This window comes from Schistocerca serialis, chromosome 4 (genome assembly GCF_023864345.2).
Source record: "Schistocerca serialis cubense isolate TAMUIC-IGC-003099 chromosome 4, iqSchSeri2.2, whole genome shotgun sequence".
NCBI lineage: Eukaryota > Metazoa > Arthropoda > Insecta > Orthoptera > Acrididae > Schistocerca > Schistocerca serialis.
Window position 1 is genome coordinate 467548520 of NC_064641.1, and position 15434 is coordinate 467563953.

General features: G+C 37.0%; 1 protein-coding gene across 2 annotated transcripts in view; it reads right to left on the reverse strand.

Moving 5' to 3' along the window:
* Positions 1-6597: 6597 nt before the first annotated feature.
* The window catches only part of LOC126475111 (1-phosphatidylinositol 3-phosphate 5-kinase), a 372610-nt gene continuing 363773 nt past the window's right edge, over positions 6598-15434 (reverse strand). For both annotated transcript variants that reach the window (XM_050102696.1, XM_050102695.1), the window contains 3 exons: positions 14924-15253; positions 14610-14771; positions 6598-7336 (listed from right to left, as the gene is read on the reverse strand). In XM_050102696.1, coding sequence (XP_049958653.1) covers positions 7140-7336; positions 14610-14771; positions 14924-15253 — 689 coding nt within the window. In that variant the 3' untranslated portion in view covers positions 6598-7139. The remainder of the gene's footprint in view (positions 7337-14609; positions 14772-14923; positions 15254-15434) is intronic.

A 15434-nucleotide genomic window follows, 5' to 3' on the forward strand; every position in this document is an offset into this window, starting at 1 on the left:
CTACCTGTTCTTTTTTCCAATCATTTGGAACCTTCTGTTCCTCTAGAGACTTGCGGTAAATGGCTGTTAGAAGGGGGGCAAGTTCTTTTGCGTACTTTGTGTAGAATCAAACTGGTATCCTGTCAGGTCCAGGGGACTTTCCTCTGTTGAGTAATTTCAGTTGCTTTTCTATTCCTTGGACACTTATTTTGATGTCAGCCATTTTTTCGTTTGTGCGAGGATTTAGAGAAGCAACTGCAGTGCGGTCTTCCTCTGAGAAACAGCTTTGGAAAAAGGTGTTTAGTGTTTCAGCTTTACGCGTGTCATCCTCTGTTTCAACGCCAGTATCATCCCAGAGTGTCTGGATATGCTGTTTTGATCCACTTACTGATTTAACATAAGACCAGAACTTCCTAGGATTTTCTGTCAAGTCGGTACATAGAATTTTACTTTCGAATTCACTGAACGCTTCACGCATAGTCCTCTTTATGCTAACTTTGACATTGTTTAGCTTCTGTTCGTCTGAGAGGTTTCGGCTGCGTTTAAATTTGCAGTGAAGCTCTCTTTGCTTTCACAGTAGTTTGCTAACTTTGTTGTTGAACCACGGTGAGTTTTTCCCCTCCCTCACAGTTTTACTCGGCACGTACCTGTCTAAAACGTATTTTATGATTGCCTTGAACTGTTTCCATAAACACTCAACATTGTCAGTGTCAGAACAGAAATTTTTGTTTTGCTCTGTTAGGTAGTCTGAAATCTGCCTCCTATTACTCTTGCTAAACTGATAAACCTTCCTCCCTTTTTTTATATTCCTATTTACTTCCTTATTCAGGGATGCTGCAATGGCCTTATGATCACCGATTCCCTGTTCTGCGCTTACAGAGTCGAAAAGTTTGGGTCTGTTTGTTATCAGTAGGGCCAAGATGTTATCTACATGAGTCGGTTCTCTGTTTAATTGCTCGAGGTAATTTTCGGACAGTGCACTCAGTATAATGTCACTCGATGCTCTGTCCCTACCACCTATCCTAAACATCTGAGTGACCCAGTCTATTATTTGGTAAATTGAAATCTCCACCTAAGACTATAAAATGCTGAGGAAATTTATGTGAAATGTATTCCAGATTTTCTCTCAGTTGTTCTGCCACTTATGTTGCTGAGGCGGGAGGTCGGTAAAAGGAGCCAATTATTAACCTAGCTCGGTTGTTGAGTATAGCCTCCACCCATAATAATTCATAGGAACTATCCACTTCTATTTCACTACAGGATAAACTACTACTAACAGCGACAAACACCACTGGTTGCATGCAATCTATCCTTTCTAAAAATATTTTGGCAGAATTTATCTCTGGCTTCAGCCAGCTTTCCATACCTATAACGATTTCAGCTTTGGTGCTTTCTATCAACGCTTGAAGTTCCAGTACTTTACCAACACAGCTTCGACAGTTTACAATTACAATACCGAATGCTGCTTGGTCCCCGAATGCTGCTTGGTCCCTGCATGTCCTGACTTTGCCCCGCACCCTTTGAGACTGTTGCCCTTTCTGTACTTTGCTTTCTTTCATTCTATTATGTCATAAGGGATCATATTTTGGGGTAACTCATCAAACTGAGCAAAAGTTTTTAGGGTGCAAAAGCGTGTGATAAGAATCATTGGCAGTGTAAATTCAAGAACATCATGTAGAAACTGTTCAAGGAACTTTGTATTCTAACCACTGCTTCTCAGTATATTTATTCCTTAATGAAATTTCTTGTGAGTAATAAATCTCTGTTTCCAACCAATAGCCCAACACATAGCATCAATACTAGGAATAAAAACAATCTACATAAAGACCTAAAATCACTTAGGCCCACCTTGGTCCAAAAAGGGGTCCAGTATTCAGGAACACACATTTTCAATAAATTGCGAACAACCATTAAAAATATGGTTTCAGATAAAACATGATTTAAACAGAGTTTGAAAGACTTTTTGATAGGCAACTCCTTCTACCCCATAGATGAATATCTTGATAGAGTCTGTCAAGCCAGCTTAAGTAAAAATGTCTGTTACATTTCAGTTTTGACAGTACTTGGTCATGACAGTGAAGATTAGGTATTTTGTGTATGATAAATTTATTAATAGTGCATGACAATGTTTCATTCTGACAGCGTGTTAATTCTGTAAATATTAGCTATTCCAGTTTACAGCACTGTATTCACCTATTTCGACAATCTCCTGACAAATGATCAGGATAGTAAGTATTATATTCAAATGTTTTATGTCATACTTCCTGACATGTTCCACACCCACGAGAATAATCTCTGGGTATATGGAACAAAAACTGAGTGTTATATAATCTAATATAATCCATCCTACAAAGCACAGCAGTAGATGACAAATCATCATAAACTTCAATTGAGTAACAATCACATGTGGCTGCATGTAACTACCCAAAACCGATAATAATAAAATACAAGCTTCCTACAGCATTTGTGGCAGGCTGTAATCTCTATCAATGATCTTTAATTTAACTAAACAAGTTTAATCAGGGACAAAATATTTCAAAACATAATCTACACATGTACATATCTTATATTAGTAAATACTTATCAACATAGCAATCCGTCTGCTGGCCTATTTTCAGTACATTTCTAATGAGTGTGCTGTTATTAGACAGCTAGCACTAAAATTCATTGTTCTGTGCATGTGTACTAGTTTTTCCATATCAGTTACCTGCTGTTGGTTCTTACACCATCACTGGCAACAAACTGCTTCAGTAACGCACCACAGAGATTTACAGATACCAACTAATACATTTTAAAGAGCCTCAGGAACAAATATGCTTACTTGTCTTTGATGATAAATTTGATAAATTTAAGCAGAATGATGTTAAGTTATGTAAAAAATCATAATTACAGATCAGAAATAATGATCAATGAGACCGCACATTTCCACATTTAGCACAAGGATGATGTTAAAGCAAGCAGTAGGAGACAAGGATCACTATGGAATTTACTTGTCAAATACACACATTGAAGATACACAGAATAATAGACTAAAGACACTTATGGACAAACAAATGCAGTCAAACTCCCCAAACACACACACACACACACACACACACACACACACAAAATTCTACCCACACCTCGTAAAACTCTTCTTCTTCTTGTCAGTGTTGTCCGTATATTCCTTTCCTCGCCAATTCTCTGGAGAACCTTCTCATTCCTTACCTTATTAGTCCATCTAATTTCCAACATTCTTCTGTGGCACCACATCTTAAGTTCTTTGACTCTCTTCAGTTCTGGTTTTCCCACAGTCCATATTTCACTACCATACAATGTTGTGCTATAAATGTAGATACTCATAAATTTCCTCCTCAAATTAAGGCCCATGTTTGATACAAGTAACTTCTATTTATCAGGAATGTCCTCTTTGCCAGTGCTAGTCTGCTTTTTATGCCCTCTTTGCTCCATCCGTCTTGGGTTTTTTTGCTGTGTTGGTAGCAGAATTCCCTAATTTCAACTGCTTCATGATCACCGATCCTGATGTTAAGTTTCTCGCTGTTCTAATTTCTGCTACTTCTCATTATTTTCATTTTTCTTTGATTTACCCTCAGTCCATATTCTGTATTCATTAGATTGTTCATTCTATTCAGCAGTTCACACACTCAGATATGGAAACAAATCAACACACAGAACTGGGAACATCCTCAAGAAACAAGGAGTAAAATAGCATACCAATACAATAACTCTATGCACAAATGTCTAAAGAAGAAAGATCACACTGACATATACCAAAAACCTGGCATTTACTAACTACAGTAGAACCCCTCTAATCCGACCTCGGATGGTCCGTCACTCTGGTTAGTCCGACCATACTCAGGCTCGTGAGCCTGTGCCGACTTGTCACTGACTCGACGCCTGTCGGGCCATTGTTGTGGTGTCTATCGCTGTGCATATTGTTATACTGTACGTTATTGTGCAGTTTTATCCTTTGTTGGGATTAAAAAACGTCATCGTTTGCTTTATTCTGTGTTCTCTACAGTACTTATTACTGTAGATTCATTGTGTGTACAGTTGTCTGTTTTTCAATGTGTCTGGATTCAAATGTAAACATGTAACTCTTTCACTAAATGAAAAATTAGCAGTGCTACAAAAAATTGCAAAGGAGCTGAATGTAGGTGTTATGACAATTAACGATTGGAGGAAGAATCGGAAAGACATTGATTCCTATACAGTTACGATTGATGGTGAAAACACTCTGAAGAATCGCAAAACATTAAAACAGCCGAAACTTGAACTGCTTGATAACGCATTGTGGATGTGGTTTTGTCAAGAAGGAATGAAAAGGGACTCCAATATCTGGGCCAACTCTCAAAGAAAAAGCGATAGTTTTGCACAAAAAACTGGAAGCCGAAAGTAAATTTGCTGCCAGTGAAGGCTGGATTGATTGTTGGAAAACTCGTCATGGTGTCCGATTTGTTTCTATTTCTGGTGAAAAACTATCTGCCGATGCCGCAGCTGCTAAGGAGTTTTCTGTTAAATTTCAAGAAATTGTAGAAGAAAATGAACTGTTACCCTGCCAAGTGTATAACACCGATGAGACAGGGCTGAACTTTAAATGTAGCCAACAAAAATGCTTGCATCTTCAAATGAATCCATATGTAGATGTTATCTACACAATTGCTGCAGCATGGGATGAACTGAAACCTGACACACTGCGGAAACCGTGGCGTAAGCTTTGGCCACAAGTTATGACTGAAAATGAGCATACCGAAGCTGAGCAAACGAACGACGCACTGGAAATCGTTACAGATCTACAAACTCTGGAGCCGAACGTACCTGCCAATGAAGTTGAAGAGTGGATCAATAAATGTGACAAAGAGTGTGACACTTTTGAAGAGCTCAATGATGACCAAATTCTTGCCGCTGTTATCCAGGAAACTGTGAATGAGGACTCGGACGGCGAAGACAATCCCCACACCCGGATGTCACACAATGATGCAAAAAAAACGCTTTTGACATCGCCCTTCAATACATCCAGCAGAATCCAGCTTACAGTAGTTTCTTTCTTTGTAAAAAAATTCTTTTTATATACAGTGCTACAAACATTTTTTAGATTACAGTATATATCGTTTATACATTATTAAGTACAGTACAGCACTGCAATTTGTTTATCGTTTTTCCTTTTAAAACCAATACATATTATAGTGTCTGGAGATGTTTTTTAGTTAATCTATTGTTTAACACTAAGTAAAAAACATCTTTTTTTTGTTACTGTAGACGTCTTTTAGTTTTTAAATCGTTTAATATTTGTACCAAATGTCTTTTTATATTTTTTGCAATAAATATTAGATTTTCGGATAATCCGACCTTTTTTTCGTTCCGACCATGATCCCGGTCCCAAAGGTGAAGGATTAGAGAGGTTCTACTGATTAGTGTAACAGCTGTGATGCTCTAAACTTATGGCAGACCAGCAGAACTTTTAAAATAAGGCTTAAGGAACTCAAAAGAACATGGAAATATGGCACCAGCCATTCAACATTTGCAGAACACTGTCAGCAGGAAAACCACCAACCTATCACAACAGAAAAGGACATGAAAATAATCAGATGCAGTAACAAGAAACATCTAACCCTACAAGAGAACTTCCAAATCCAAAAAGCAATCATAGAGAAGAAACACATAATAAATGAGCAGACAAATATCAGCAACCAGACATTATTTAAACTAATAAAACAAATTGTAGAGAAAGAACAACCTCCCAAGATACCACAAAATAATATCACAAACTAGGCAATATCTGCATCCAAAATCACGCAACACAGTACCATAGTAACGCAATCATTTACACACATAATAGTTAGGACATGTTAGTTACATTTAACACCCCCCCCCCCCCCCCGCCCACACACACACACACACACACAAAGAGCAATAGCAGATGCTCCCACTAATAAAAAAACGATCGAGAGACAAATGTACCCTGCAATAGCAAAACAAAGCACACAAAATGGCAAGATGAGAGTGGTTCTTCACAACCCACAAATACGAATGTAATTGTTGTTTGTGAAAGTGCTGTGTGCTGAAATCTAGCTCATATATGTGAAAGAACAGGAAGAATGACCTAAGCAACACAAAGCCTTGAGTAATGATAATATAATTAATACTCTTTATAGTAATAAGTTAAAGCATGTGAACTATTCATGATCCTAGGGGGAGAAAAAAAAATCTGTGTGTGTGTGTGTGTATGTGTGTGTGTGTGTGTGTGTGTGTGTGAGCTGTCAGCTTGTGTTTCTTATTGTTTAATTGTGTGTACCACTGCAATCAGAGTCATTATAAGAAATATGATGTGCAACATGGAGAGCCTTACAACATTCCAAGAGCCCATGATGTAAAATGCTACTTCATCCAGTACACATCCCTCATAAAGAACATCGTGTTAAAATTAGAGAATTCAATCCCATGTAGAGGAATACCAAGTTTTTCTTCCCATGTACCATACGGAAGAAGCAGGGACTATGATCTCAGAAAACTATGTACCGAACTCTCCACCATGTATCACATGGTGACTTGCAGAGTACAGATGTAGATGTAGGTTTTAAAACAATGTCATGAACAAGTCAGAACTTTCTTATTTATTGCAGTATTTAAAATACATTATTTACATAAAGTCATATGTTTTTATGCTATTAATACTGATGAATGGTGTTTTATTCCATTTTGGAATGAATCATGCAATGTACGCATTGTTATTTCATAACTATCACATGCAACAATGTTTTTCCTTATTACGAGAAAAATAACTGTTATAAAGAATGCACAATTTACAAGCATAACAATTAATGAAAATCATGCAAATAGTTACTTTACTTGACTTATTAACATTTTTGATTGTTTAACAAAACAAACACTCTCACTGTCAGCTGTATTTCATATTGACTCAGTTAATGTACAAGGTAGAAACAATTTTCTATAGATGACTGATTACATATAATTGTTGAAACAGAACAATTAAATTAAGCATCAATGTATGGTTTAAACAAACATGACTAGAAAACCCATAATTAAAGGAAACCAGAAAATTCACACCAGCTGTGTGGACATCTTTATGAACAAAATGTAGGCAATCATAGCTTTCACACTCCTGTTATCAGTTGTTAGTTCTAGCAACCACAACATCATTAACATTCCAGTCCCTTACCCAGACCAGTCCACCGATCTGGCACAGCTAGGAAATAACGATGCATTGCACTTGTAAAGCGAGCACGGTACAGTTCAGGTGAAACAACAGTTGGAAGCTTTCCTTGGCCACCCAAAATGCCTGATGATTTCACCATAGTCTCCAGCTTCTTGTCCCAAGTGAATGTACGAATGTAATCTGAAAGGAAGGATACAAAACAATCATGAGTATTATTCCTGGTAGACAATGGAAAAAATATCTTTCATTTTTTATTCAAGCAGTGATAGTACAGACCACAGTTTCTCACTTTCATGTGTAGCATAGCAGAAACAATATACTTTTCATCCTGCATGAATGGAAGACTGACAGAAGTGAAGAAGTAGTAGTGGCACAATTAAATTTCAAATGAATGTAAAAGACTGCTGCCCTCCTTTTCAAATTTGACAATCATCCACTGTCATCCATTCTTCTATGATCTTGTATGATTATATTGATATTTTTGCACCCTGGATAATTTCTAACCAGCTTTTTAAGTATCAATCAATAATGAAGAGAAAAAGATAAGCTGCAAACAGATGAACTATTAAAAATACATAATACTCAACTGGTTGCTTTTGATGATATGCCACTGACAATTAAAGGGTCAAAGGATGACAAAATACTTGCTTAAAGGAACAGATCTCTTGGAAAATCTAACTCTGAAGATTATCTTTGATCATATAACAGAAACGGTGGTGGCGGTATAACAGTGAGTGCTTGCATGATTTATGCATGTGATACTGATGTGTAAGATGGGCAAGAGGATGAAATTGCTGGTGAAGGAGTGAGTGGGATGGGAGGAGTAGGAGGAGGAAGGTCAATGAGATGACTCCACAATTTAAAATTTGTTGTAAACATGCATTAATATCCACAAATATAACAATCAATGAACAAAAAATTAAACTCATTAATCTGCTTTAAAACTGACTTTGGTTCCAAAAGGGATAAATTATGCTGTACCAAAAATTTTTTGGTAACCTGCTCAGTGATGAAAAGTGAACCTGACTGGCAGCAGGGTTAGTTAAAAAATTAACTTTAAATGTTTCTCCTTTACAACTTTTCATTTTACATTTTGGATATTTTCAGTACGTAATATTGCTTGAATATTAAGGAAAAATGGCCTATCAGTATTTTAAACCTATTGCAATAAACCATAAAAACAGTTCTTCAGATGTAATACACAGATGTTCTATGAATGTGGGGTCCAAGTGAACAAACACCACATGTGCACATAACTGATTTATCTTGATGGGCAAAAAATCCACAGAAACACATTTACGTTTGACCTCCAGTGGGAATCTAAAATTAACAAGCATGGTGGACACGGACAGGAACTGCAAATAGGTGGTGCTAGGTGGGAATGTGAATCGGCTGGGGAGCGTGCCGAGTTAATTCATGCTGTGTCCAGGTGGTACAGTGGTTAAGGCAACTGCCTAGTAAACAGAAGATCCCTGGTTCGAGTCCCGATATGGGAACCATTTTTGCTCATCACCACCAATTCCACATAAAGTCCCAATGCAATTGCTATTATTAGTTCCTTCCCTTTCCTTTCTTTCTCCCCACCCACCTTTAATTTATGTAGTAAATCACAGTCATTATTTATGCGTTAACCGCAAGATAACAGAATATATGGAACAGCATCATACTCTCACTGGTGGTTTCTACACTTGTTGTAAGCACTCAAACTCTGTGTGCAGAGGGCTCCAGGCTTGATTCCATGTTGGATTTCTCTCTCTCTCTCTCTCTCTCTCACTTTTTTTTTTTTTTGTTAAACAAACAAACACACACACATGCACATAGACATGCACGCACTCTCTCTTTAGGTGAAAGAATTTTATTTTCATGATTAGTGTGCAATGCTTGGAGTAAAAAATATTAAACATTTTTCTCAATCATGATAATGAAAAATTATGGAAAAGTGACTAAGCCCAAGCCCTGTCACTAAGGGAAGAATAAATTTTAGAACCGAAGTCTCACGATCAGCACAAGCTACTAACACTTCAGACTGTGGCAATTTTTTGGATAAAATTTCTATCACTTGAGCAGTCCACTGAAATCTGTGCAGTAATCCAGAGGTAAACATCAGTCAGTATAAAATTCATGGTGGACCAGCACCTCCTATCTATCATACACAGCCTAGCATTCTACATAAAAGACAGAAACTGCTTCCAGGGGCATTTCAAATTTAATTCCTATCCCTCCCCAAATAGAAATCTCCCTTGTCACCTCACTCTATGCTAAAATGTCTCATACACGACATACAGAGTGTCATTCAGCTGTCCAACACTACATCTCCCAATGTCTGCTTAAAAGTCTACCAAAACCATATTTACTGTCACACTAGCCAGTTTCATCTTCACCCTTAAGTTCTTCTCTTTTATGGGACAAACTTAAAATGAGTGTTCCAACACATTTGTCATCACTAAGTGAAAGACTTTCACCTGGCATAAGATGTTATTTTCTGGTAAACATAGTTTCTATGAGAATGCAGGTTAACTGTTTCAAAAATAAACTAATCATTGTCATAAATCTGTTTTGGATGATATGAGACATGGAATGATATTTGATGGCAGAATTAACGAGGAGGACATGGTGAATCAGTGCCATGAAACCTCCAATAAGGAGTGTAGGAAGCTGGTGGAGATGGTATACTCTTAGCAAAAAAGAAAACAGCATGCCAATGGAGAACTTATCCACATGAGTTAAACCAGCTCATTAACTGAAAAGGACAGCCACCATTACAGTTGCATAGGTTGTGTTATTGTATAAGGGGGAATTCATTGTGTTTGTTAACTGGTACTGAGTTGGCCTGGTCTGAGGTATGTATTCCACTGAGTGGTATGTACAAACAAATCAACTTCTTTCTGTCTCCAGGAAAATAAAAGGGAGCTACTGAGCCTATGTATTGTTTATTTGTGAATTTTTACATAGTGGGAAAGAAAAAAAATAGTCGGGGGTAACACAATGATTATGGGAGGTATCTTTATTTATGCATTTAAAGTAGCAGGAATTATGGCTGTTTTGTTCTTTTGCTGATGTAAGTTTAGATTTGGGAAGTATAGGCCAGACAGTGGGGCATAAAACTGAGTGACTCGGCATTCTTTTTACAACAAACTGCAAGTTTTCCAAAAAATAAACAACATTCCCAAGCCGGATTGACATACAAATTTGTGTGTTCCTTGGTAGAACATAGTTTACCAGAAAAAAACCCTCACAGTATTCTTCCAACAGGCTTAATGGACTATTATGGCTAGATTGAGACAGAGAACATAGATTCTATTAATTCAGTGGCTATTTACGGTATATGCTAAATGAATTCAGTTTTTGCAATACTGAAAATGCAGCCACCCATAACCATGACAAAAGGAATTTATGCTGGAAAGCATTGATTTTGGTGTTTAGGAGGAGTCATTAGCTAAAAGGCAAATAAAAGTTGACATCTACAGTGACAGCAGTACTCCACAGTTTTAACAAGCAGGAAAGAAATTTGTGGGTGGTATTTAATTTGTATGGGTTAGCAGTTTCACCATTTCTGAAGGTTCTGCAGTATTTGAAATTTGCAACCAGAATGTATGACGGTGGTTTGATGACTCCGGTAAATTTCTATAAAAGAACAGAACAAATTTGTTGCACCTTCATTGTCGGTAAGCTTGATTACTCCAAGGATCATATAAGTAATTTCAACAATGTACAGCAAACAGTTCATTGTTGACTGCCATCTGTTATTGTGTCGACTGCAACTGAAGATGGAGAAAACCGAGTTTCATGCTGCTGCTAAACATGGACTCCGTACCATCATTGATGACCATTTACTTTTGGATTCACGACTTTAAATGTGGTCGGTCACATATCAAAGACAAAGCACACTCCTGCTGTCCAACTGAGACCACCACAAAGAGAACCATTGACAAAAACAATGCAAGAACATCGAATAAAAAACTGTGGAGCTGCTGAGACTGCAGGCATCTGAACTGAGTGAGAGTTTAATATTCTGTGCAGAGAATGGACTTTGAAGAAGCTGTGTGTGACGCGAGTGCTGCAATCACTCACAGTCAACCACAAGTGCATCAGTACAACATTTTGTTGGAGATGCTTGATCACAATCTGGAAGACTTTTTGTTCTGATTTGTGACTATTGATGGAACCTGGATCCATCATTACACACAGTGTCAAAATAGCTGCCAAAACAAGGAAAAATGCTGGTGAAATTGCACCTAAGAAGGAAAGGTCACTTTGTCAGCTGGTAAGGTGATGGCCACTGTTTTTTGGGACTCAAAAGGAAAGATCCTCATAAATTACTTGGAAATGCAGAGCCATAACTGGACCCAATTATGATTCATTGTTGGATCTTCTGAAACTTGCATTGGTTGAGAGGCCCTGGTATGGAAAAAAGACTTTCACCAAGATAATGTATCATCCCACAAATCAGCAATAACAATGTTAAAAATACATTAACTGGACTTTAAATTGGTTCCTCATTAACTCAGTTCACCTGACTTACCCCCAAGTGCCCGTCTTCCTGTTCCTTAACTTGAAACTTTGGCTTGGTGGGAAGAAATTTTCATCAAACGAGGAATTAATACTTGCAGTCAATGAGAAATTTGCAGTCTGGCAGAAACTATTTTTCTGGGGGGATGAACAAGCTGAACAATTGCTGGACCAGGTGTATATCCCTCAATGGAGAGTATGCCAAGAAGTAAGGTGAGTTGTTTATGAAACAAACATTTTTCTTATTTTTTTTACATATTATCAAATCAGCTTCATTATTGGCACAACAGTTTTTTGTTAAAGAACCTACCTGAATAGCCATGTTGAAGTGAGGCGTCTTTCAATACCACACTGCATGCACCACAGCTTGCAGTAATATTTTTGTTTGTAAACTTAGCAATAGTATTACAGTAGGAACTGTTCCATAGATAATTTTTGTGACATAAAACTGGGACAGGGAGGTGTGCTGGCCTGGATATAATCTGTCTGGTGGATAAACAACAAGAGTCAGTTTTTCAGCCAGCTTTGATGTGGTTTTTATGCAGTTTCCCGCATCCCACTAGGTGAATACGGAGCTTGTAGCAAAGTCCCACTTCAGTTACATTATTTGTAAACATTTAGAATACTCTTGCTCACTTTTACGCAAATAATACTAAACACTGATCCAGTGACATTTCAAAGATAAAACTGAAACGCAGCAGCATACCAAATAACTTCCTGTCACTGCACAGACATTATTGCTTACTGAATATTCTTAATCTGATGGCTAAACTGAAAATCCCTACATGACTATTAATAAAAAGTTGTACAGGTGTTGCTTTGTTGCTGTCTATAGCACAATGGACAAAGAGTTTCTAATCAAAAAATAATAACCCCAAAGCAAAAGAAACAAATGAATTTATTTATATGATTGCTACCAAATCTGGCCTGGTGCTCATTACATTATAAAATTAAATCATAATAAACTGACAAAGTGTTGAATATGAGGGACTTGCTAAAGAATCATGTTGACATAAATTAAAAAGATAAGCAGTGAGAAATAATTTTTGGCTCCCTCCTTTTACCATGGTTGTTAAAATGTAAAAAAGAATCCAACAATAGATACTGGAAACAGGATGGCTTGGTCTAAGCCAATCTTTTTACTGGTTGCACAGAAGTTTCTTTCCCAACTTCCATAAATTCTGCTCCCTGGCTTCGTACAGTCTTACTGGCAATATTATTAACTGCCCGACAATCTGCTAATGCATAGTTCCTTTCTGTTTCTTGACTCAAATGTATCTGGCTCCCCTCCAGTTCCAAATTTACCTTCCTAGATGCTGATCTCCATCTCACTACGGCTCATACGCAAACATTAACCAACTTCAAACCAAACAACAAGCTACTTTGACAGCTATCATTCCTGCCCTGTCAAACACTATTAAAAATTAATCTTTGCTTCCATTATTGCTCAAACAAATGGTCTCCTCAGAGAGTGACTAACCTTCTGTTGCCCATCCCTCTTTTCCAGTCTTCCATCATCAATTACTCTTTCTACCTGAAATGGAATGTCCAGCTCCACTAACTGGGAGCACTGTTTTATATTGGCAAAACTAGGAGTCAATAGAATTAGAACAAATACATGCATTTAGTTCCATCTCAGAAATGTGTAATCAGCTCTCCATTAGTTTTATGTCATAAAATTATCTACAGAACAATTCGTAGAGTAAGGCTGTTGCTAAATTTACAAACAAAAATATTGCAGCGAGCTGTGGTGCATGTGGTGTGGTGTAGCAATTAGCATCACTGGTTGGCTTGCAGTAGGTCACCAGTTCAAACCCAACCACCAGCAATTGATTGTTGTTGAGTAAGTATCATTTCTGGAAGGGTCTTGAAGTCTGTATAAAGAGCAACACTATCCATCCAGGAATTCAGTTCTGTTATGGCTGTGAATGATGTCCATAATAAATGTGCTTTAAGTGATAAGAGTTGTACTTACCTAGTGACCCTTCCTTTGGATTTGGACTCGAGTGTGGTTACGACGCAATAATATGATGAATTTATGTATCAGGTACAGTGTGTAATAAATATTTTTCCCCACATTAATGCATTGTACTAAAGATATTTAATATTGTGGACTTTCATGCACAACATTTAGCATGGGGTATCCTTAAATTCTTTATAATGAGATGTCTTATGATCATCCCTAACCTCTTCCATTCCAAAATACAAAGCTTGTTATCTTTTGGCAGTGAGCTAAACTTACTTGTTGGATAATTTTTGTTCATTTAAAATGCTTCCATGAGAAATAAGGGAATTGAATAGCGGATGCTTTACTAAAACTGTAGAAAAATTATTACTAATTTAGCAGTTGTCATAGTGAAATGGGCAAGTTTTCAAAAAGGCCTAATCTGGAACATGGTAAAAAATGGGGAATGTCTGGGGATGGTGAATGTTTGTTGGTGGAATTACTGAAATATCACTGAATCAAGTGTGTGTTTTGCATGACGTAGTCGATAATAGCACTGAATAATTTATAACATTTCGAAATCTCTAATTTCTTATTTTGACTTTCTTTTTTACTTGCTTAACTAAAATTTCTTTAATCTGAAATGCTACAAGCTATGCTTGGGTTCCGAATATAATGAAGTAAATTATGGACTGTGATCATAACCACTGTCTATTTCTTTTAGATTTGTAAGTAATTTATCATTAACAGTGTGTTCACTATGGAGAGACCTGGCAAGGACCACATACTCAGGTGACTATTAGCTTGAGAAACCAGTCCTTTATATTCACGTCGTGAGACTGAAGAAAAAATTCTTCAATCAGAGTGGCTGCACAACATGAACACACAAGTTTTCATAAACATTGTACTACTTCTTTATAATACTTGTGAGTCTTGTCAAATATGTATATTGATAATATTAATCACACCATGATGTATTTGGAGAATGAAAATACATACCTATGATACCAACAACAAGTTCTCTCTTTTCTTGATCCAGTCCAACTAGTAGAGAGTAATCCATAACTGACTGAGAAGACAGGAACTCTGTGTCATTATTTATAGCTTGCATTAAGACTTTTTTTGAATGGAGGTGTATGTACAATGGAGAATCACATGCCACTAGAAATCAGAAAAGTATAATATTGTGAAATCATATTTCAGTGTAATACACAGTATTTCATAAGAAACACATGTAAATGGTAATGACAAGATCAAAGGGAGACACTGTGTCTCCATAAGTGAATTTCACCAATACTGGAGAAAGTACTTACTTTTCAACAAGTTTTCATCAAGCAACACAATTTCACCTTCTTGGTCTGTACTTGGATTTACAAGACGATTACGCACAGATCCTTTCAAATCAAATTTGTGTGTGACTAAGCGTGCATGAAAGAGATTCTCCATCACAAGCAAGTTTGAACGCAAGGCTGCATTTGTAACCGAGTTTCGGAAAACAACTCGGTACACTCCAAGAATTTTTCCAAGTAATGTAGGCTGGCCTGAACTAAGGCATCGAGACATGTATGCAAAATAGTTAGGTGCAAATTCAAGAAACACTTGCATTTCAAGCCGAGACATCTCTTTCAATATAAATCGATCATCTGAAAGTTTTACAAAACACACATTAAGAGTTCGTACACACGTAAGTTTAGGAAACATAATCATTAATAAATTATCTGTCATATCTGAAAGGAGTAAACTGCTTCTAAAATCCATGCTAAATGGTTCATACAGCTAGATTTATTATCTCATTTGCAATCCATCTGTATCTTTGAAATCTAA